At 53.6% G+C, this 21,198-nt stretch overlaps 1 protein-coding gene across 1 annotated transcript; it reads left to right on the top strand.

The window, feature by feature from the left end:
- The first annotated feature begins 6,271 nt into the window (after positions 1 to 6,271).
- SLC25A37 (solute carrier family 25 member 37) lies at positions 6,272 to 20,826 on the top strand. Its single transcript, XM_032092129.1, has 4 exons — positions 6,272 to 6,536; positions 15,210 to 15,438; positions 17,600 to 17,656; positions 19,798 to 20,826. Exons 1-4 carry the CDS (start codon positions 6,336 to 6,338, stop codon positions 20,316 to 20,318), a joined length of 1,008 nt encoding a protein of 335 aa, XP_031948020.1. The 5' UTR covers positions 6,272 to 6,335; the 3' UTR covers positions 20,319 to 20,826.
- The last annotated feature ends 372 nt before the right edge of the window (positions 20,827 to 21,198 follow it).

Genomic DNA, 21,198 nt, shown 5'->3' with positions numbered 1-21,198 from the left:
GCTGGCGCTGCTGATGGCGGGGAGCAGCCCGGGGCCGGCCGCGGGGTGTGGAGAGGAGGGGACGCGGCTGGAAGGGTCTCCCAGAAGGATTTTCCTCCCGGCATTTCAGGGTCTATTCGTTAAAAGGTTCCCGTTCCAAAGCTGGAGGAGCGGCCCGAGCTCCCGAAGCTGCGCTGGCTTTGGGGTGAATAAAGGGGAGTTCTTCTTTGCTTGGGCTCTGGGAGAAGGCTCAGATCCCACCTGAGTCCTCATTGCAGCCTTTTTTCCTCACCATCTTTTAATCCCGTTTTAATCACGTTTGTTTGCCCATCAGAATTAACCAATGTCACCGAGGCCATGCGAGGGGCATGAGCAGGGTCACAGAATCCTGGAATGGTTTGGGTTGGAAGGACCTTAAAGCTCATCCAGCTCCAATCCCGACATCTTCCACTATCCCAAGGTGCTCCAAACCCCGTCCAACCTGGCCCTGGAGACTCCCAGGGGTCCCTGGGCAGCCACAGCTCCTCTGGGAATTCCATCCCAGCCCCTCCCCACCCTCCCAGCCAGGAATTCCCTCCCAGTATCCCATCCAGCCCTGCCCTCTGGCACTGGGAAGCCATTCCCTGTGTCCTGTTCCTCCATCCCTTGTCCCAGGGCCCTCTCCAGCTCTCCTGGAGCCCCTTTAGGCCCTGCAAGGGGCTCTGAGCTCTCCCCAGATCCTTCCCTTCCCTTCCCTTCCCTTCCCTTCCCTTCCCTTCCCTTCCCTTCCCTTCCCTTCCCTTCCCTTCCCTTCCCTTCCCTTCCCTTTTCTCTCTCCCCCAAATTCCCATTCCCTGAATCCCAAGCCAGGCTTTCCCCTCCTTTCTGGCTCTAATTTTGCCGAGTTCTGGAAACAAAGCCAGGACAAAACCAGGAGCTCCAGCCCCAACCCCTGTGGGCTCCTCTGCCCAGCGCCTCCAGCTCCTCCTGAAATCACCTCCAGCTCCTCCCTCCCATTGTTTCCCCAGGGCTCCAAACCAGAAAGGCGAGTTGGGGGGGAAAAAAACCAACCAAAAACCAACAAACTTTGGTGCAGGAAATAATCCCAAAGCAGTTTAATTACACACAGCGGGCACTGCCTCTCCCTGTGCCACCCAGCCCGCCCGGCAAGGGGGAATTAGGTCAGGTTATGTGAGCGCTGAAAGAAAACGCAGCGGCCAAATTCCCGGAGTCCGCGCCTTCCCCTCGGAGCTGGCACAAAGTCAGGGGGGCTGGAGCTCCCTGCCTGGTTTTGCTGGAGTTCCAGGGCTGTCTTTTCCCGTTTTGGGATGGTTTGGGGCTGGAAGAACCCCCTGGAGAACGATTAGGGCTCAATTCTCCCGAATTTTCTTTGCCGGTGGCTCTCCCTGGCACCAGCTCACCCCGTGTTGATGTTACACAAAAACCTGGCTGCGGAACCAATCCCTCGGTGACTCAGGCAGAAAGGAGAAAGTTCGGGGAATGTGATGAAAGCTGGGAACGATCCTGCTCTGCCTGCAGGGTCATGATTAAATTGTTTAATTCCGATGGGCTCCACCACTTTTTTTTGGGGAGAAAAAAAAAAAAAAAAAGCCGCATTAACCCCTGCTCCGAGCTTGTAGCAGAGCAGGAATTCCTGTTTCCCTTGATTTTCCAGCACCAATCCCAACTCCAGCACCTCATGAAGGCTTCAAACCGGGGGCTGCTGCTCCCAAAAGTGGGTCAGACAAGCCCGAAGACAAAACAACGCTGTTTGTTTATATTCCCGGAGTTGGCAGATCTGAAAAATAACTGGGACACCCCAGGTTTCCAAGCAGATGAATTTCCCCGTGGCTCCGCATTCCCAGGATGCAGGCGGGCAGGAAAACCCAGGCTGGACCCTTTTCCAGGCATCTCCTGAGGCTGACGCTGCCTTGGATCTCAAGATGGGGCTGGGAGTGAGGTCCAGACTCGGAGTTTAATTTGTATTTCGGGGCATTTTGGGTGTTCCTGAGGAAGGATGAGGCTGGGATGTGCTGGGAAGGGGCTGATCTGTGGGATGGGGAATTGGTTCCCATGTGAAAACTCTTTCCTACAAGGCTCTGGCACCCAAGCTTGTTAAAAAAAAAGCTGACAGGACATAAAATTCCAGCTGGTTGTGCTGCAAATAAGATTAAAAATGAACTAACCACTTCTATTTACTCTGATCCCTTTTCTAAAGGTTTCATAAAATGCCAGAAACCTGGGCCTTTTCCTTTCCACATTAAAATCATGGAATGGTTTGGGCTGGGAGGGACCTTTAAAATCATCCATGGGCAACCTCGCACTATCCCAGCTTGCTCCAACCGGGCCTTGGACATCTCCAGGGATGGAGCGGCCACAGCTTCTCTGGGAATTCCATCCCAGGGAAGAAAAACACAATTATCTGATGCTGAACGTGCCAATTAAAAGGAAATAACTTTGAATTTGCTGCTCGGTGGCTTTGGCAGCTGCCAGGGCAGCCCCGAGCTGCTGGTGGGAAGGATAAACCCCCCGAGCCAGGTGGTGCTCAGCTGTTAGAGAACTTGGAGATTTGAAAAGTGAAAAAAATATAAATAAATCCCCCTGGATCCTGGAGATAAGCCCCAATTTGGGTGCCCACCTCGCAGCTGGACACTCCTGCCTTATCAGCCGGGGTGCAGCTGCTGGGTCTGGCACCTCCTGCCCGGTGAGAGCCTTGATAAGGAGCCCCAGGTCCCCCTTATCAGCTGGGGGTGGCAGGGAGGTGCTGCAGGGGCTGTGGCACCTGCCCTGGAGGGGCCCAGCCCACCAGGAGCGCTTCACTGCCTGGGTATTTCTCTTTTTTCCTGAAATTCCTGGCACTGGGCTCTGCTCCCGCTGTCCCACGGCTGCCCCGGGGGGCAGAGCTCCGGGAGGGAGGAGCTGGACCAGCCGTGGGTCTGCGGCTCCGATTCCTGGGTTTGTTTGGCTGCGGGCACAGAGGGAACGTGGGTGCACTTTGGGGATTCTGCTGCGACTTGTTGGGATGTAAATCATAAAGTCATGGATTCCCAGAATGGTTTGGGTGGGAAGGACCTTAAATCCCACCCAGTGCCACCCCTGCCATGCCCAGGGACACCTCCCACCATCCCAGGTTGCTCCAGCCTGGCCTTGGACACTTCCAGGGATCCAGGGGCAGCCACAGCTGCTCTGGGAATTCCATCCCAGCCCCTCCCCACCCTCCCAGCCAGGAATTCCTTCCCAATATCCCATCCATCCCTGCCCTCTGGCAGTGGGAAGCCATTCCCCTTGCCCTGGCACTCCAGGCCCTCCTGCCCACCAGATTCCCCGTGTCCAGGGCTGCAACTCCCGCAGAGGGATGGGAAAATGGAATCATGGATTTTCCATTGAAAGGGACCTTAAATCCCATCCAGTGCCACCCCTGCCATGGGCAGGGACACCTTCCACTGTCCCAGGTCACTCCAAGCCCATTCAAGCTGGCCCTGGACGCTCCCAGGCTGAGGCTGTTGCAGCCCAGACGTGCTTTTAGCAGCACAAGGAGCTTTGCCTTTCCCTGTTTCCCTGCTCCGATGGGATTTGGGGCTTGCAGAGCACCCGAGGGATGCGCTGACCCCAGGCAATCCGGGATGGGATGCAGGTGGGAAGGGAAGAACGAGGGAATCCTTGCACAAGCCTGGTCTCAAAGGGAGCTCCTTCAGGGACGCTGAGTTCCCTTTTCCAGGGATGACTCCTCTTTGCCAGGCAGGGCTGGCAGAAATCCATCCCCGGGACACAGGCTGCTCCTTCTCCTGCTGTGGCACACGTGACTACCCAAACCACGACCTCTCTGCCCCATTCCCCTGGCACAAATCACGGATAATCCCATCCCATCCCATCCCATCCCATCCCATCCCATCCCATCCCATCCCATCCGCAGGCACACGGGGAACCCCTGAGGCCGAGCCTCTGCTTTGGCACCTGTGCCCGTGGCAGCTCCCTGAGCTCCAGGAGCAGGAAGGATTCCTCATGGCACGACTCCAGGGTTAAAATATAACCTGGAAGCAGAATTCCAGCCTGGTCCAGGTCCTTCTCAGGGAGCAAGAGTCGAGACAGCAGGAGCAAGGGCTCATTAAGGTGACGCTGTAACTCCCCTTGCCAGCCCTGCGATTAAAGCGCCGTCAGTTCTTGCTCAGGGAGAGGAAAACCTCAATAAACCCCGTGGAGCAATCCTGGGAAATGCATCCCTGCCAGTTTTATCTCCACGGATCACAGAAAGGGAAGCTCCTGTGCCCGGTTTGTGCCTGCGGATCATTGTTATCTGCTGGAACTATGGGTGTGGAGGTGGCTCTCCGGCTCCACAATGTCATTTAATTTGGAAAACAAGTGACAAACGCTGCCAGTAGCACAGGTTTGGTCTCTCTCCAAGGAAATAAAGGTGTGATAATCCCGTGGCTTCTTCCAGAGGGCAAGAAGGGGGGCAAGGAAATGGAAATTTAAGCAATTCCTGGGTTAAATTTTGTGTTGCTGAAGGGTTTTTTACACTCTCAGCTTTCCACAGGTCGGGGTTTCCTGGTCTCAGGGATGGTGGCATGGCTGGGACACCCTGGGACAGCAGCTGGGTGTCACCTGCAGCCCTCCCACGTCCTGGACAAGTGTTTTTCCAAGTGCAGGAAACGCTGCCAGGTCCCCAAAATCAATCAGGAGTGAGTCCCATGCGTGACACTGTCATTTGTGGTTGTTTTCCCCAGCAGCTCCGTGTTCCCACGGGGAACAGAGGCTTCCCAGCACAAATATGGGAAAGAGGAAGGAGAACAGCACGTGCTGGCCCCAGCACCTCTCCAGGTACCAGGATATGACCAGAGCTGGATTTTCTCACCTCGTGTGTACTCCTTTCCAAACCCAACACTTTATTTTCCTGCTTTTTCCAGGCTCTGAGGATGGTTTTCCTCCTTCCCAAGGGCCAGGCAGCAATAAATTGCCCTGCAGTATCATGGGAATGGTTAACCTTGATTTGAGTTCATGCAACACCTTCTTCCCTGCAAGGTCGAATTCCAAATAATCCTTTGGAGAGGAATGAAATAAAGCTGGGGCTGTTCCCTGGGCCACAAAGACTTTGCCTCCTTCTCCTGGAGAGCATCGAATTCACCTGGTTTGGATTGGTTTCGTGGTGAAACAAGGAAATCATGTAAAACATGAGGGAAGAGAAGCGTTTTTGGGGCGCAGGGACATGGGGGGAGATCCCACACACAGGGAGTGGGATCTGCAGGGAGGGATGTGGATGCTGTGGATCCCTTCTTTTGGGAAGGACAGGAAGTTTTCCTAAGCTGTTCCATGAGCTTTTTTCCCGCACAGTGAGGCAAAGGCCAGGCAGGGGAGAGGCTGTGGCACCTCCTCCTGTCGTGGCGACAGGAGGGGACACGGGGCTGTGTGCACAGAGATACCCAAAAACCAACCCCAAATAAACCCCGCTCTAGGCAGCTCCTCCTGAGCTCAGCCCCTTTGTGCTTTGGGGACAACTCGGGGCTGCTCTGGGGACCCTGCAGGGAAAACAGCCCTGAAAACCCTGCCACGGAATCTCCAGCTCCAGGTCTGATTCCACCTTCCCCTGCTTCACCAGGGGGCCACCCTTGCACGAGGGTGCCCGTCCTTTCATGAGGGGCCCGTCCTTTCATGAGGGTGCCCGTCCTTTCATGAGGGTGCCCGTCCTTTCATGAGGGTGCCCGTCCTTTCATGAGGGGGCCCGTCCTTTCATGAGGGGCCCGTCCTTTCATGAGGGGCCCGTCCTTTCATGAGGGGTGCCTGTGAGCTTTGAGGGGCGCACCCGTTCTCAGGAGGGGCGTGAGCTTGCACAGGACGCGGGACATCCAGAGGTGACACCTCGGGAGTCCCAGCCACGCCGCCATCCAGGAACCATCAAGCTGCGACAAAAACCCCTCCGACAACAGGAACTGCTAAATCTCGCCTTCTTTCCCCCCAGCTTTCCCCATGGCACAAATCACCGGATTACCACACTTTTCTCCCCTCCGACAGGCACTAAATCGCTGCCGCTGACTCAGTGTGGCACCGCATTTGTCGCTTCAAGTGACACTGGAGCTCCCACAGCCCCGTCCCCCACAGCGGCACTCCCACAACACCACCGGCCCCTCAGGGCTACGCCCCGCCCCCACCATTACAGCCAGTCACAGCCCAGCGCCCCTCGCTTCTCACCTTCCATTGGTTAACATCCCTGCCAATCATTTTCCCGCCCAGTGATGTCACGAAGACGCGCCGCGCTGATTGGTGGAGCCGGGAAGGGCGTGGCGAGCGCAGCTTTAAGGCTGGGGCGGCGCGCGGTCCCAGCGCTCTCCCTTGTCCCGTCGCGGTGTCCCCGGGGCCGGCCCGTGTCCCCCCGGTGCCGGCGGATGGAGCTGAGCTGTCCCATGGGGGGCAGCGCCGCCGCCCCGCCGGGCCCCGGGCCCCCCGCCGCCTCCGGGGCCGGGCTGATGGACGGCGAGGACTACGAGAGCCTGCCCAGCGGCGCCGCGCTCGGCACGCACATGGTGGCCGGGGCCGTGGCGGGGATCATGGAGCACACGGTCATGTACCCCGTGGACTCGGTCAAGGTGCGTGGGGACAGCGGCGAGCGGCGGGGGAGGTGTGCCCGGGGGGTGCGGGCACGGGGGACCCGCTCGGTTCGGGATGTGCCGGGGGGACGCGGGCGGGGTACCCGGGGGATGCTGCTGCGGTCGGGACAGCACGCGTGGGGTGCTGGGGGTGCTCGGGGGACAAGGAGAGGGGAGTGTGCAAGGGGGTGTTGGGGTGCAGAAGGTTCTGGGGTGCAAGGGGAGGCGCTGTAAGAGGGGTGTAAAGGGGGAAGTGTGCGAGCAGTTGGGGTGTAAGAAGTGCTGGGGTTGCAAGGGTTTTTTTGGGGGATGTGAAGGGCGAGTGCGAGAGGGGGATGCAAGGGGTTGTTGGAGTACAAGAAGTGCTGGGGGTGCAAGGTTTTTTTTTTTGGGGGGCAAAGGGCGAGAGGGGGATGTAAGGGGTTGTTGGGGTACAAGAAGTGCTGGGGGTGCAAGGAGGGGAGAGACCATAAGAGGTTTTGGGGTGCGAGCAGGAGGGAGGTGCAAGGGGCTGTTGGGGTGCCAAGGGGGAAGTGTGTAAGCAGTTGTTGGGGTGCAAGAAGTGCTGGAGGTTCAAGGGGTTGTTGGGGTGCAAAGGTGTGTAAGGGATGTGTAGGAGTTGTTGGGGTGCAAAGGGGACAAGTCTGCAAGAAACTGGGGTGCAAGGAGAGGGGGAGCGTGTGAAGAGTGTTGGGATGCAGGAGGGAGCAGCTTGTGTGGGGTGTAAATGGGGTAAGTGTGCAAGAGGTGTTGGGGTGCAAATGGAGGGGAATGTTTAAGGGGTGTTAGGGTGCAAGAAAGGTGGGAATGCGTAAGGAATCTTGGGATGCAGAGGGGCAAAGTGTGCAGGGAGTGTCGGGGTGCGCGTGTGGGAAAGTGGAATGTTGGGATGCACGAGGTTCCCGGGACAGGGAATGCGCTGGGCAGTCCCTGAGGTGTCACCTGTGGCTCTGGAGCTTTGCTCCCCGCCCCGGCCCCGTCCTTCAGCCCCGGGGAGCTTTGCACAACCGCTGGTGCAAAGGTGACGTCCCAGTGCTGCTCCCTGGACTGGGAGATGCCACCAGTGCCCTCCTGGCCTGGAACTGGATCAGCAGCTCCGTGGGCAGCTCTTCCCTCCCAGAGCGTTGGAATCCCAGCGCAGGAGGAAAAAGCTGCTGGGATGGGGTGGAGTGCCCACACCAGGATGGGGTGAGTGGCACGGACGTGGCTTTGTTGGGGTCAGGGTGTTCGCAGAGGGGCTGGCGGCTGGGTTTTGGAGCTGATGATGCTTGAGCAGACTCAGGGAAGGCTTCCCAGTGTCTCCAGAGTGGTGGGAAGCATCCTGAAGGATATTTCCTCCCTCTGCCTTGGCAGTTTGCTGCTGTGGGGCCTTCAAAAGAAGAGGCAAAGCTGGGAAAAGCCGAACTCCCTCGGTGATGGTGCGGATGAATCACAAGATGTTGCAATCCCTCCTTTTCATGCTGGGCTCCCTGAAAGCGCAGAAAGAGCAGAGGAGAGGAAATGCCTTGGCTTTGAGAGGCTGCAGGTCCCGCCAATGTGATAAGCACTCAAATGAAATATTCCCTGTTTTCCCTCTGGGTCTGTCCCTTCTGCACCTGGCTCCTAGATTTGGGACGTCCCCGCTGGGTGTGGGGTCGGTGCCCACCCTGAGCGTGGCACCAGCTGCTGGCACAAACAAATGAGGTGTTTTGTGCCCGGTCACGGCCGGAGCGGGAGCAGCTCCGTGGGTGTTGTCACTCCGGAATTCTAGAGTTGATCCCGAGGGCATTTCCTCCGCGGGGAAAGCAGAGAGAGAAAACGAAAGTGGTGTGCCTGGGCTTCCCAGAGAGGGGAGGCGCTTTGTAGGAAAAATCCCTGGGTTGTGACTTCCCTGGCTGCTCCAGGGCCGGGGCTGTGCCTTAGGCTGGGATAGTTCCGCTCAGCCAAGTGCCTGGAAGTGCTGGGGAGAGGATAAAACGCTCCGGCTGCCGCTGGAAAACTCCTGCGGAGCGTGGCCAAGGTCGCTCCGTGTGCTGGGGCAGGGCGAAATCCCGAGCCGCAGGCTGGGAACCCACTCCTGCCCTGGGCGCTCGCTGCTCTTCTACCTGTCTGCTTTGGGAAAAGGTGATAAATAACTCAAAAAAGGGATTTTTTTTTGGATCCCTAAAGAGCTTTTGTTTTTTTGATTTGGTGGTAATCCAATAGCAACTCAGCCCCTAAGAGCAGCTCTTTTGCTTCACCCTGGGAGAGGGGCCACGTTCCTACAGAAAGGGAGCAAAGCTTCTCCTCAGTGGCACTTCCTGGATCAGAATTCCAGGCTGGAGGAGGTCGGGGTTTCTGGATGTGCAGAAAGAGCACCTGGGTAGCTCCTGCTCGGAGGGAAAAGTCTGGGTTCCAGCGAGTCATTTCCTCTCAAAGAGAAACTGAAAATGTCGTAATTTGGGGAATTGCTGCTGCAAATACTTGCACAACGCCTGAGCTCAGTGGGGCCACGAATCCCAGAATGGTTTGGGTGGGAAGGGACCTTAAAATCCCCCAGTGCCAGCCCTGCCATGGACAGGGGCACCTCCCGCTGTCCCAGGCTGCTCCAGCCCGGCCTTGGGCACTGCCAGGGATCCAGGGGCAGCCCCAGCTGCTCTGGGAATTCCATCCCAGCCCCTCTGCACCCTCTAAATCCCACTCTAAATCTGCACCTCCATCTGAATCTACGCTCTTTTCCTTTCTGTTAATTTCCATTGTTAAATAAAATATTAAATAACAAAAAGTAATTTTTTTTAATCCATTGGGCAAAGCCCCCTCAAGCTCTGGCCTCACTTTGCCTCTGCCTCTCCCCCTCAGCACTGGTTGTTTGGGCACTCTGGGCTGGATTTTTACTGGTGCTGCTGGTGTTTCTCAGAGTTCTCAGGCTTGTTTTTGTTTGTAGCTGCTGCAAACAGCTGTGCTGGGAACCCTGATCCGTCCCCAAATTATCTGGAGGGATCAGCGTGTCAAGGCCTCCTGATGGCAGCAAAAAAGGAGTTTCTGGAGGGTTCCTCAGGAGCCTCCTCCTCCTTCCCTAATCCATTTGGTGATTTTTCTGCTGGAGCTGGTTTCCCAAAGGCTGGGATCCTTTGGGGATGTGAGGAACAGTTTTGCTCCCCTGGGGATTAATTAATTGCTGGGGGGAGAAACTGGAGGTGTGCAGAGCTGGCAGCTCTCTTCGTGCAGAAGGTGGCAATGGCTCTAGGGACAAAAAAAATCCTTTTCCATGAAAACCTGGCCTGCCTTTGGAGCTTCCCTGCTGGTCACCAAGGTCCTGGAAGCACAGCAGATTATGTGAGGGAGGCAGGGCTGTGTAGGGCTGTGGATTGTTTGGGGTTTGGTGGTGGCAGGTTCTGCATCCCCCCATCTCCAGCAGCTCCAGGAGGAGCAGTTCCTCGTGTTCCAGCTGAGGGGGGGCGTTGGGATGTTGGGAATTCCTGGATAACCTCTTGGGCTGACCCTTGGCTCCCCTCCCATGGGTTTGGGGGCTGCTCCAGCTGAACCTGCCCCCAAAACTGGGGGGTTCAGAGCCTGCTCCTGCCTCGTGCCCTGTCCAGCTGGCAGGATCTGCCTGGAGCCCTGCAGAACCGCTGCTCATTTCCTGCTAAAAGCATTTTGTGTTCCCTTGGTGAGCCTTCGGCAGGCTGGGGCTGCCACATGAAGCTGGGAAAAGCAGGTTGTGCTCAGAGAAAATCAATAAAAAACCCCAAAACAAAAGGCAAACGAAGTCTGAGGGTGTTTGTAGGGTGTCAAAGCAGTGACCTTCTGCCAGGATATGCAAAAGAGAGACCCGACTCCAGCTAGGAAAACAATTCTGGGTAGAAAACAATGCAGGAGGGCCGGTGCTCTTGCCAAACTGCATCCAGCAGGACAGAGCTCTTCCCAGAGAGCAGGGAACTGCCTGGACCTGACCCTGCCGCTTGTGGTGGTGGTTTTTTTATGCCCAAGCTGCAGCCAGGACAAGCAGGGCACTTGTGGCCTTGGCCTCCCCGCTGCCTTATGCAATGGGGATTAATTGAAGTAGGTGGAGAAGAATTTCTTGGCTGCTTATCAGGGGTGAGGCTCCAGGAGCTGCTTGGTGGCTCCAGATAGGTGAGAGGAGCTGGGGGCACTGCCCAGCTCAGGGAAATCGTCTCCCCAAGCCCTGATAAACTTCAGCTCCCTCACACAGAGCCTGGAGCTGCTCCAGGCCTCTGCCTCGGCAGCACCACCCGGGAGATCCTGGCTTTGGTTATTCCTTGGCCAGTTTGTGCTCCTGAATCCAGGCTTTGGTTATTCCTTGGGCAGTTTGTGCTCCTAAATCCTGGCTTTGGTTATTCCTTGGCCAGTTTGTGCTCCTGAATCCAGGCTTTGGTTATTCCTTGGCCAGTTTGTGCTCCTAAATCCAGGCTTTGGTTATTCCTTGGGCAGTTTGTGCTCCTAAATCCAGGCTTTGGTTATTCCTTGGGCAGTTTGTGCTCCTAAATCCTGGCTTTGGTTATTCCTTGGCCAGTTTGTGCTCCTGAATCCAGGCTTTGGTTATTCCTTGGGCAGTTTGTGCTCCTAAATCCAGGCTTTGGTTATTCCTTGGGCAGTTTGTGCACCTAAATCCAGGCTTTGGTTATTCCTTGGGCAGTTTGTGCTCCTAAATCCAGGCTTTGGTTATTCCTTGGGCAGTTTGTGCTCCTAAATCCAGGCTTTGGTTATTCCTTGGGCAGTTTGTGCTCCTAAATCCTGGCTTTGGTTATTCCTTGGGCAGTTTGTGCTCCTAAATCCAGGCTTTGGTTATTCCTTGGGCAGTTAGTCCTGGTTTTATCTGCTCCTTGGCCTGTTTGTCCTGTTGAACCCAGGTTTTGGTTATTCCTTGGCCTGTTTATCCTGTTTTTTGTTATTCCTTGGGCTGTTAGTCCTGATTTTATCTGCTCCTTGGGCTGTTTGTCCTGTTTTACCCAGGTTTTGGTTATTCCTTGGGCTGTTTGTCCCTGTTTTTGGTTATTCCTTGGGCTGTTAGTCCTGGTTTTATCTGCTCCTTGGGCTGTTTGTCCTGTTTTACCCAGGTTTTGGTTATTCCTTGGGCTGTTAGTCCTGGTTTTATCTGTTCCTTGGGCTGTTTGTCCCTGGTTTTGGTTATTCCTTGGGCTGTTAGTCCTGGTTTTATCTGCTCCTTGGGCTCTTAGTCCTGTTCTACCCACAGGTGATGGATGGCTGATGCAAGCTGAGCCTGTGTGGGCTCCTCTGGGCTGTGGGGTGAGTTTTGAACCCCTTCAGAGCAGCTCAGATCCACCAAAAAAAGAGAAATCCCATTTATCCATTCTCATGTGAGAGCCCTACCCACCTTGCACCCCTTTTCCATGAAAACTTGCCCTGTTCCTGACCAAGCCGGGGCAGCAGGGAGTCTGTAAATTGATTTTCCTGGGGCTGTGTGTGGCCCCTGACAGGTACAGGAGGTTCTGTTCCATCATGGGAACTGCCAGGGTGAAAGTGGGAAAAACTGGATCATCAATCCAGTGGAAATCCTTGGCTTTACTTCCCAAAACCGCGTTGGTCCTGCACAGAAATGTCACCTGCTGCTCCTGTGGCTATCCTGAGGTGAGACTGGGATTTTTCCTCCTGAAATCCTGACCAGCATCCATAGGATGGGAAGGTGCAGAGACCTGTGAGGGCTTGCAAGACTGCCTGACAGCTGGGTTTAAAACCTGCTTTTAATTCCCAGTGAATTCAGTGCTTTGCTGCCCTCCCAGGAGGATTTTCCTGAGCCTTTGGGTTCGTTTCCAGCGCCGTTCGGAGCTCCCAGGGAATGTGGGGCTGTGGAACAGGAAGCTTTGCACGAGGCTGCCAAATTCCCTGTTGGAGGGTGATGCCTTTCACGAGTGCCAGCTGATGCTGGAGTCTGAAATTCCAGCCAAGTCTCCGTGCAAAGAATCCCTGTGTGATTTTTAGGGGGTTTTTAGAGGATTTACTGCAAATTCTGTAAATTGGTTGCTTTAGGCTTAAGTAAACCCGGCTTGGTTTTGTTATTCCGGGTGAAAGTCCTGCACTGGGCTCTGATCTCTTCCTTGGGCTCACGGAGGGGCTGTGGAAGTGCTTTGGGGTTCCTGCTGAGGGGTTTGGGGGCTCCAAGGTTCAAACCTGAAAGGGTTTTATGGACTCAAGGCTGAGCTGCAGGGCTTGATGAGCTGGAGGGGATCCTGCCGAAGAAGGAATCCTTCCTGCAGCTCTCAAGCTTCTCCTTGGAAAAGCATGGATTCCAGAGGCTGCTGAGCACCCCTTTCCCAGTGTTTGTGTTTCCAGGCTGAGGCTGCTCCAAGGGCCGTGTCCCTCTGGGCTGGAATTGCAGAATCATGGAATTACTGAGCTTGGAAAAGCCTTCCAAGGCCATCCCATCCAAGCTGTGACCCATCCCCACCTTGTCCCCAGCCCAGAGCACGGAGTGCCTCATCCAGGCTTTCCTTGGACACCTCCAGGGATGTGACTCCATGACCTGTCCCAGTGTTTAACCCTTTCCCACATGCAGGACAGGAAGGATCTGTGGGCATTTTGCTGCTCAGGATTTCCTGGGATGATCTTTCTGGGATGGCTGTGGAGGTTTGAGCTTTCCCAGTGCTGGTTGGGGTCCTGGGACCCCTCCCACGTTGTCGTTGTCACCTCCAGGCCTTTGAGCCCTGCTGTGCCACGGCATCGTCTGCAGACGCCTTCAAGGAGCGCCAAGGAAATTTTCCTGAGGGAAAAAATGTGTAAGGGAGTGGTGGCAGTGAGGTTTGGGGCAGGTTTGGATGGCAGGAGCTCAGCTGGCTTAAAATCTGTGGGGGAAAACGAGCTGAGGGACAGAAGAGCTGGGATTCCCGGGCCAGGCCCTCGGTGGGTGCAGAGCTCTGGGAGCTGAGGGGAAAATAGGGACAAGGAACCTCCCAGAGCCATTGGGGGACAGCGGCTCCGCCTTTTCTGCTTTTGGGGCCATTCCTGCCCGTTCCCAGTTTTCCCAGCTCGCCCTTCTAGGAACTGTCCCAAGCTGCTGGGCAACTGCAGGAGGGACAAGCTGGGGCAGAGTCAGGGTGTTGAAAGCAGGAGGCAATTACAGCCTTCCCTGGATTTCTTCACGCAGCCTTTGGAGCAGCCACAGCAGCCTCGTTCCTCAGACTTTCCATGGATAATCCAGAGCAGAGGTTACACTTCCCTCCCGGAGCAGCCTGGGTGTCGCAGTGGGAGCGTGGACTCCATCCGGCAGGAGAAAAAAAATAATGGGATAAAAATAAAAAAAAATGGGATAAAAAATGGGATAAAAATAAAAAAAAAAGGATAAAAATAATAAAAAAAAGGGGATAAAAAAAAAAGGGATAAAAATAAAAAAAAAATGGGATTAAAAAATGGGATAAAAATAAAAAAAAATGGGATAAAAATAAAAAAAATGGGATAAAAAATGGGATAAAAATAAAAAAAAATGGGATAAAAATAAAAAAAATGGGATAAAAAATGGGATAAAAATAAAAAAAATGGGATAAAAATAAAAAAAATGGGATAAAAAAGGGATAAAAATAAAAAAAGGGATAAAAATAAAAAAAGGGATAAAAATAAAAAAAGGGATTAAAAAAGGGATAAAAATAAAAAAAAGGGATAAAAATAAAAAAAGGGATAAAAATTTAAAAAAGGGATAAAAATAAAAAAAATGGGATAAAAATAAAAAAATGGGATAAAAATTAAAAAAAGGGATAAAAAATGGGATAAAAATAAAAAAATGGGATAAAAATAAAAAAGGGGATAAAAATAAAAAAGGGGATAAAAATAAAAAAAGGGGATAAAAATTAAAAAGTGGGATAAAAATTAAAAAAAGGGATAAAAAATGGGATAAAAATAAAAAAATGGGATAAAAATAAAAAAAGGGGATAAAAATAAAAAAAGGGGATAAAAATAAAAAAAGGGGATAAAAATTAAAAAGTGGGATAAAAATAAAAAAAAGGATAAAAAATGGGATAAAAATAAAAAAATGGGATTAAAAAAATGGGATAAAAATAAAAAAATGGGATTAAAAAATGGGATAAAAATAAAAAAAAGGGATAAAAATGGGATAAAAATAAATAAAAATGGGATAAAAATAAAAAAATGGGATTAAAAAATGGGATAAAAATAAAAAAATGGGATTAAAAAATGGGATAAAAATAAAAAAATGGGATTAAAAAAATGGGATAAAAATAAATAAAAATGGGATAAAAATAAAAAAAAGGGATAAAAATGGGATAAAAATAAATAAAAATGGGATAAAAATAAAAAATGGGATTAAAAATGGGATAAAAATAAAAAAATGGGATTAAAAAAATGGGATAAAAATAAATAAAAATGGGATTAAAAAATGGGATAAAAATGGGATAAAAATGGGATAAAAATGGGATAAAAATAAATAAAAATGGGATAAAAATTAAAAAATGGGATAAAAAATGGGCTAAAAATTTTTAAAAAATGGGATAAAAATTTTTAAAAAATGGGCTAAAAATTTAAAAAAAATAGGCTAAAAATTTTTAAAAAATGGGCTAAAAATTTAAAAAAAATAGGATAAAAATAAAAAAAAATAGGACAAATAAGGGACATCCAAGGACTGAGCTGCCCCCTCCCTGACCTGGGAATTGTGGTGGCTCTGAAGGGTGGGATTTGGTGCACTCGGCTGGGTAACCAAGGCCTCTCCCCTGGTGTGCTCTGTTGCAGACGCGGATGCAGAGCCTGCAGCCGGACCCCAAAGCCCAGTACAGGAGCGTGTACGAAGCCCTCAAGAAGATGGTCCTGACCGAGGGGCTCTGGCGGCCCTTACGGGGCATTAATGTCACCGTGCTGGGGGCCGGCCCTGCCCACGCCATGTACTTCGCCTGCTATGAGAAAATGAAAAAGTCTCTCAGTGATATTTTCCAGCAGGGAGGAAACAGCCACTTGGCCAATGGTATTTTTGGGGTTTTTCACTTAAAAAAAAAAACCCCTCCCCTCTGTTTGTGGTTATCAAGCTGTCCCTTGCTTGCTTCTCACTCAGCCCGGTGTCCCTCCCAATCTAAATTCCTGGTTAATTTCAAATTATTCCGGCACAAATCATCAATTTAGTGGGCAAAAAGCGTCCAGGTGCAGCTGTGCTGTTCCTATCTTATCCCAGAATCCTTAAAGTTGGGAAAAGCCTTCAGGATTGTCAAATCCCAGCTTTGAAGGTATCACCAAAAGTGTGACCTTATGAAAGCATCGCCTCAACCTCTGGAGGTTTGAAGTTCAGGTGTCCCGGGAGCACGGAGTTCACTCCATCCTCTGTGTGCTTTAACTTTTAGCAGGAATATTCCACTTTTAAACTCCTTGGGGAAGTGCTTCTGGAATATTTCACTTTAAAACTCCTTGGGGAAGTGCTTCTGGAATATTTCGCTTTAAAACTCCTTGGGGAAGTGCCTCTGGAATATTTCGCTTTAAAACTCCTTGGGGAAGTGCCTCTGGAATATTTCACTTTAAAACTCCTTGGGGAAGTGCTTCTGGAATGTTTCACTTTTAAACTCCTTGGGGAAGTGCTTCTGGAATATTTCACTTTAAAACTCCTTGGGGAAGTGCTTCTGGAATATTCCACTTTTAAACTCCTTGGGGAAGTGCTTCTGGAATATTCCACTTTAAAACTCCTTGGGGAAGTGCTTCTGGAATATTTCATTTTTAAACTCCTTGGGGAAGTGCTTCTGGAATATTTCATTTTTAAACTCCTTGGGGAAGTGCTTCTGGTTTTCCTGAGGCTTTGGACTAAGCAAGCCAATAGCAGGAGAAACCCTGGAATTGAGCAGCCAGGGCTTTACCAAAGGGGAGATTTCCATGGTTTTGCTGGGATGTGTTGGTAGGAATCTTCCATGGGGCCACTGAACTCAGCTAAGAGAATAAAATTCCTTCTCCTCGCTGCTCTTTGCCAGGAACACATTCCTGAGTTTGCCTTTCAAGTAGCTACAGGTGCCAGCAGGAAAACTGGAGCCGTGGCTTCATGAGGAATGACCAAAAGTCATTTGGGCAAGAGGGAATTGGAGGTGGGAGCCGACATCAAAGGGAAGGTGTGGCTGGAGAGCCTCATCCCGGAGCTGAGTGCGGGATGGGTCACGGCTGGCTGGGGTTGGCAGAACCTGGGCAAGGAGTGTTGGGAAGCAGGCTGTGAGTGGAGGGGTGAAAATCCCTAATTAGGGATGTGCCGAGGGGATGAGGAGCATTGCTCACGGCTCGCTCAGATGCCGGCGGTGTCTGGGACAGACAAAACCTTGGGAATTGTTCTTGGCAAGAGCAAAGGTGGGGGCTGGGAGTGGATTTCTCTCAGGATGAGTTTCCTGGCCTGGGAATGTTGGATGTGGGATCTGGGTGCTCCCTGAGCATGGGTGGAGTCCCTCATGGATGGGATTCCCCATGGATGGTTCCCTATGGATGGAGCCCCCCATGGAAGAATTCCCCATGGATGGTTCCCTATGGATGGAGCCCCCCATGGAAGAATTCCCCATGGATGGGATCTCCCATGGATGGGATTCCCCATGGATGGGATTCCCCATGGATGAATTCCCTATGGATGGGATCTCCCATGGATAGAGCCCCCCATGGATGGAATCCCTATGGATGGAGCCCCCCATGGATGGAATCCCCATAGATAAATTCCCTATGGATGGGGTCTCCCATGGATGGAATCCCCATGGATGGTTCCCTATGGATGGAGCCCCCCATGGATGGGATCTCCCATGGATGAATTCCCCATGGATGGGATCCCCCATGGATAGAGCCCCCCATGGATGGGATCCCCCATGGATAGAGCCCCCCATGGATGGAATCCCTATGGATGGAGCCCCCCATGGATGGATTCCCTGTGGATGGGAGCCCCCCCATGGATGGGAGCCCCCATGGATGGGATATCCATGGATGGATTCCTTATGGATGGAGCCCCCCATGGATGGAATCCCCATAGATAAATTCCCTATGGATGGGAGCCCCCATGGATGGGACCCCCCCATGGATGGGAGCCCCCATGGATGGAGCCCCCCCCGGATGGCAGTGCCAGGACAAGGTCTCCCTTTGGAGCCAGGATTTGTTTTCTCAAGGCTGCTCTTGCCCTGCAGGCATCGCTGGGAGCGTGGCCACGCTGCTCCACGACGCTGTCATGAACCCTGCTGAAGGTAATTCCCGGGATTCTGGCATGTGCTGCTCCCGTAAGGACACCCAGAGCCTGCAGTGCCCCTGCCCAGCTTGAATCCAGGGATAAATCCCTCCTGGCTGTTCTCCCTCCATCCCTTGGGAAGAACAGGACAAAGCCAGGGCTGCCCCCAGCTCGGAGAGCTCCAAACCCAGGGGCTCATTCCTCTGTCCCTTGGGAAGAGAGGGAGAGCAGCCAGGAGGGATTTATCCCTGGATCTCTGTGGTGCACTGTGACTTTCCAGGAAAGGCGTCCCCCCTTACTGGCGTCCCCCCTTACTGGTGTCCCTCCTTACTGTCACCACTCCGCTGCTCCTTGGGGAAGTGGTTCCGGTTTTCCTGAGGCTTTGGACTAACCAAGCTGAGCTCAGGTTGTTGGATGAGCACACGGAGGGACTGTGAGACTCCTGGGGAGGGGGAGTGGCATGAGGAGGCCTCAGGAAAATGAGGATTTAACAGGAAGATGCAGCTGAAATGGCAGTGCTGTGACCTGCCAGCTCCTCAGGGTCACTGGGCTGTGCTCCTGACAGGGCCCAGAAACCTCCTGTGTATCAAATCCTTTTAACCATACCCTGATTAAATTAATTGGCGTCTTAAATCAGTGGAAGTCACTGCAGCTGGTGAGGCTGGGGGGGTGGGTGACACCCCCAGGTGATGCTCAGGTGGGAATTCGCCTTCTGGCCCTCATCCACCCTCTCCCCTCATCCCTGCTGGCTCCGATTGTGCATCCCCACTGAGGGTCCTGAGCAGTCTGGCTTAATGGTGAGAGCTGAGGAGTCATTAATTAACCCTGAGGAGTTCATTAGAGCTCGAGGGTCATTAATTAAGCCTGAGGAGAGGGGGTCATTAGAATTAAAGGGTCATTAATTAAGCCTGAGGGGAGGGGTTCATTAGAATTCAAGGGTCATTAATTAAGCCTGAGGAAAGGGGTTCATTAAGAAGTGATCTCTGAGCTGTGCCCTCCCTGTGCTGAGTTTTGGGGGCGCTGGGCAGCTCGGGGGGATTGGTTTGGATGGGGAAGGGGAGGCTGGCTCTGTGTGGGCAGGGCTGGGCCCAGGGGTCACTCTGAGGGCTGTGCCAGCCAGGCCAGAGCCCACAGCTGAGCCCTGTCCCCATCGTGTCCCTGTCCTGTCCCCATTGTGTCCCTGTCCTGTCCCCATCATGTCCCCATTGTGTCCCTGTCCCTGTTGTGTCCCCATCCGCGTCCCCGTCCTCATCGTGTCCCTGTCCCCATCCCCGTCCTCATTGTGTCCCCGTCCCTGTCCCCGTTGTGTCCCTGTCCCCATCGTGTCCCTGTCCCTGTTGTGTCCCTGTCCCCATCATGTCCCTGTCCTGTCCCTGTTGTGTCCCTGTCCCCGTCGTGTCCCTGTCCTGTCCCCGTTGTGTCCCTGTCCCCGCCGTGTCCCTGTCCCCATCCCCATCCTCATTGTGTCCCTGTCCCCATCGTGTCCCCATCCTGTCCCCGTCCCCATCGTGTCCCTGTCCTGTCCCCGTTGTGCCCCTGTCCCCATCGTGTCCCTGTCCTGTCCCCGTTGTGTCCCTGTCCCCATCGTGTCCCCATCCTGTCCCCATCCTGTCCCTGTCCCTGTTGTGTCCCCGTCCCCATCCTGTCCCTGTCCCTGTTGTGTCCCTGTCCCCATCGTGTCCCCATCCTGTCCCCATCCCCATCCTGTCCCTGTTGTGTCCCTGTCCCCATCGTGTCCCCATCCTGTCCCCATCCTGTCCCTGTCCCTGTTGTGTCCCTGTCCCCATCGTGTCCCCATCCTGTCCCCATCCCCATCCTGTCCCTGTCCCTGTTGTGTCCCTGTCCCCATCCTGTCCCCATCCTGTCCCCATCCCCATCCTGTCCCTGTTGTGTCCCTGTCCCCATCGTGTCCCCATCCTGTCCCCATCCTGTCCCTGTCCCTGTTGTGTCCCTGTCCCCATCATGTCCCTGTCCTGTCCCCGTCGTGTCCCTGTCCTGTCCCTGTCCCCATTGTGTCCCTGTCCTGTCCCCATCGTGTCCCCGTCCCCATCCCCGTCCTCATCATGTCCCTGTCCCCGTTGTGTCCCTGTCCCCATTGTGTCCCCATTGTGTCCCTGTTGTGTCCCCGTCCCCATCCCGTCCCCGTCCTGTCCCCGGCAGTGGTGAAGCAGCGCCTGCAGATGTTCAACTCGCCCTACACGTCGGTGCTGGGCTGCGTGCGGGCCGTGCAGAGGACCGAGGGCTTCGGCGCCTTCTACCGCAGCTACACCACGCAGCTGACCATGAACGTGCCCTTCCAGGCCATCCACTTCATCACCTATGAGCTCCTGCAGGAGCACCTCAACCCCCACCGCGAGTACAACCCCCGCTCCCACATCGTGGCCGGCGCCGTGGCCGGAGCCGTGGCCGCCGCCGCCACCACGCCCCTGGACGTGTGCAAGACGCTGCTCAACACCCAGGAGAACACGGCCCTGAGCTCCCTCAACATCAGGGGGCACCTGTCGGGCATGGCCAACGCCTTCAGCACCGTGTACCAGCTGGGAGGGCTCCCCGGCTTCTTCAAGGGGGTCCAAGCTCGGGTCATTTACCAGATGCCCTCCACGGCCATCGCCTGGTCCGTGTATGAGTTCTTCAAGTACTTCCTCACCAAGCACACGCTGGAGAAGAGAACATCCTTGTGAGAAAGGAGTGGGAATCTCCCTGTGCCTCCTCCCAGCCAGCCCAGCTGGGATTCTGGTGGATTCACATCTCTGCATCTCCCTGCCCAGGGATTCCCGTGGGATTTGTGGCCACTGAGTGTCCTCAGGGATTGAGGGTCACTGAGTGTCCCCAGGGATTTGTGGCCACTGAGTGTCCTCAGGGATTGAGGGTCATTGGGTGTCCCCTGGGATTCTCATGGTCACTGAGTGTCCCCAGGGATTTGTGGCCACTGAGTGTCCCCTGGGATTGAGGGTCACTGAGTGTCCCCAGGGATTCCCGTGGCCACTGAGTGTCCCCTGGGATTGAGGGTCACTGAGTGTCCTCAGGGATTGAGGGTCACTGAGTGTCCCCTGGGATTCGTGGCCACTGAGTGTCCCCAAGGATTCCCGTGGCCACTGAGTGTCCCCTGGGATTGAGGGTCACTGAGTGTCCCCTGGGATTCGTGGCCACTGAGTGTCCCCAAGGATTTGTGGCCACTGAGTGTCCCCTGGGATTCTCCTGTTGCTCGGCCACTGAGTTGCCCCCAGGGATTCCTGTGGCCACTGAGTGTCCCCAGGGATTCCCAGGGCCACTGAGTGCCCTCAGGGGATTCCCGTGGAATTCCCGGTCACTGAGTTGCCCCCAGGGATTTGTGGCCACTGAGTGTCCCCAGGGATTCCTGTGGAATTCCCGGTCACTGCGTTTCCCCCAGGGATTCCCGTGGAATTCCCGGTCACTGAGTGCCCCCCTTCCCTTCCTTAAACAACAACAACAGAAGAGTTTATACAGACTTTTATATTAATATATATATATATATATTTAATAACTTTATTTTGCAGCAGTGCAATTGCAAACTGCTCTTTTTCTGGGAAATAAGATGGG

The sequence above is a fragment of the Corvus moneduloides genome, chromosome 27 (genome assembly GCF_009650955.1).
Source record: "Corvus moneduloides isolate bCorMon1 chromosome 27, bCorMon1.pri, whole genome shotgun sequence".
Lineage (NCBI taxonomy): Eukaryota > Metazoa > Chordata > Aves > Passeriformes > Corvidae > Corvus > Corvus moneduloides.
This window is presented reverse-complemented; position numbering and strand designations above follow the sequence as displayed.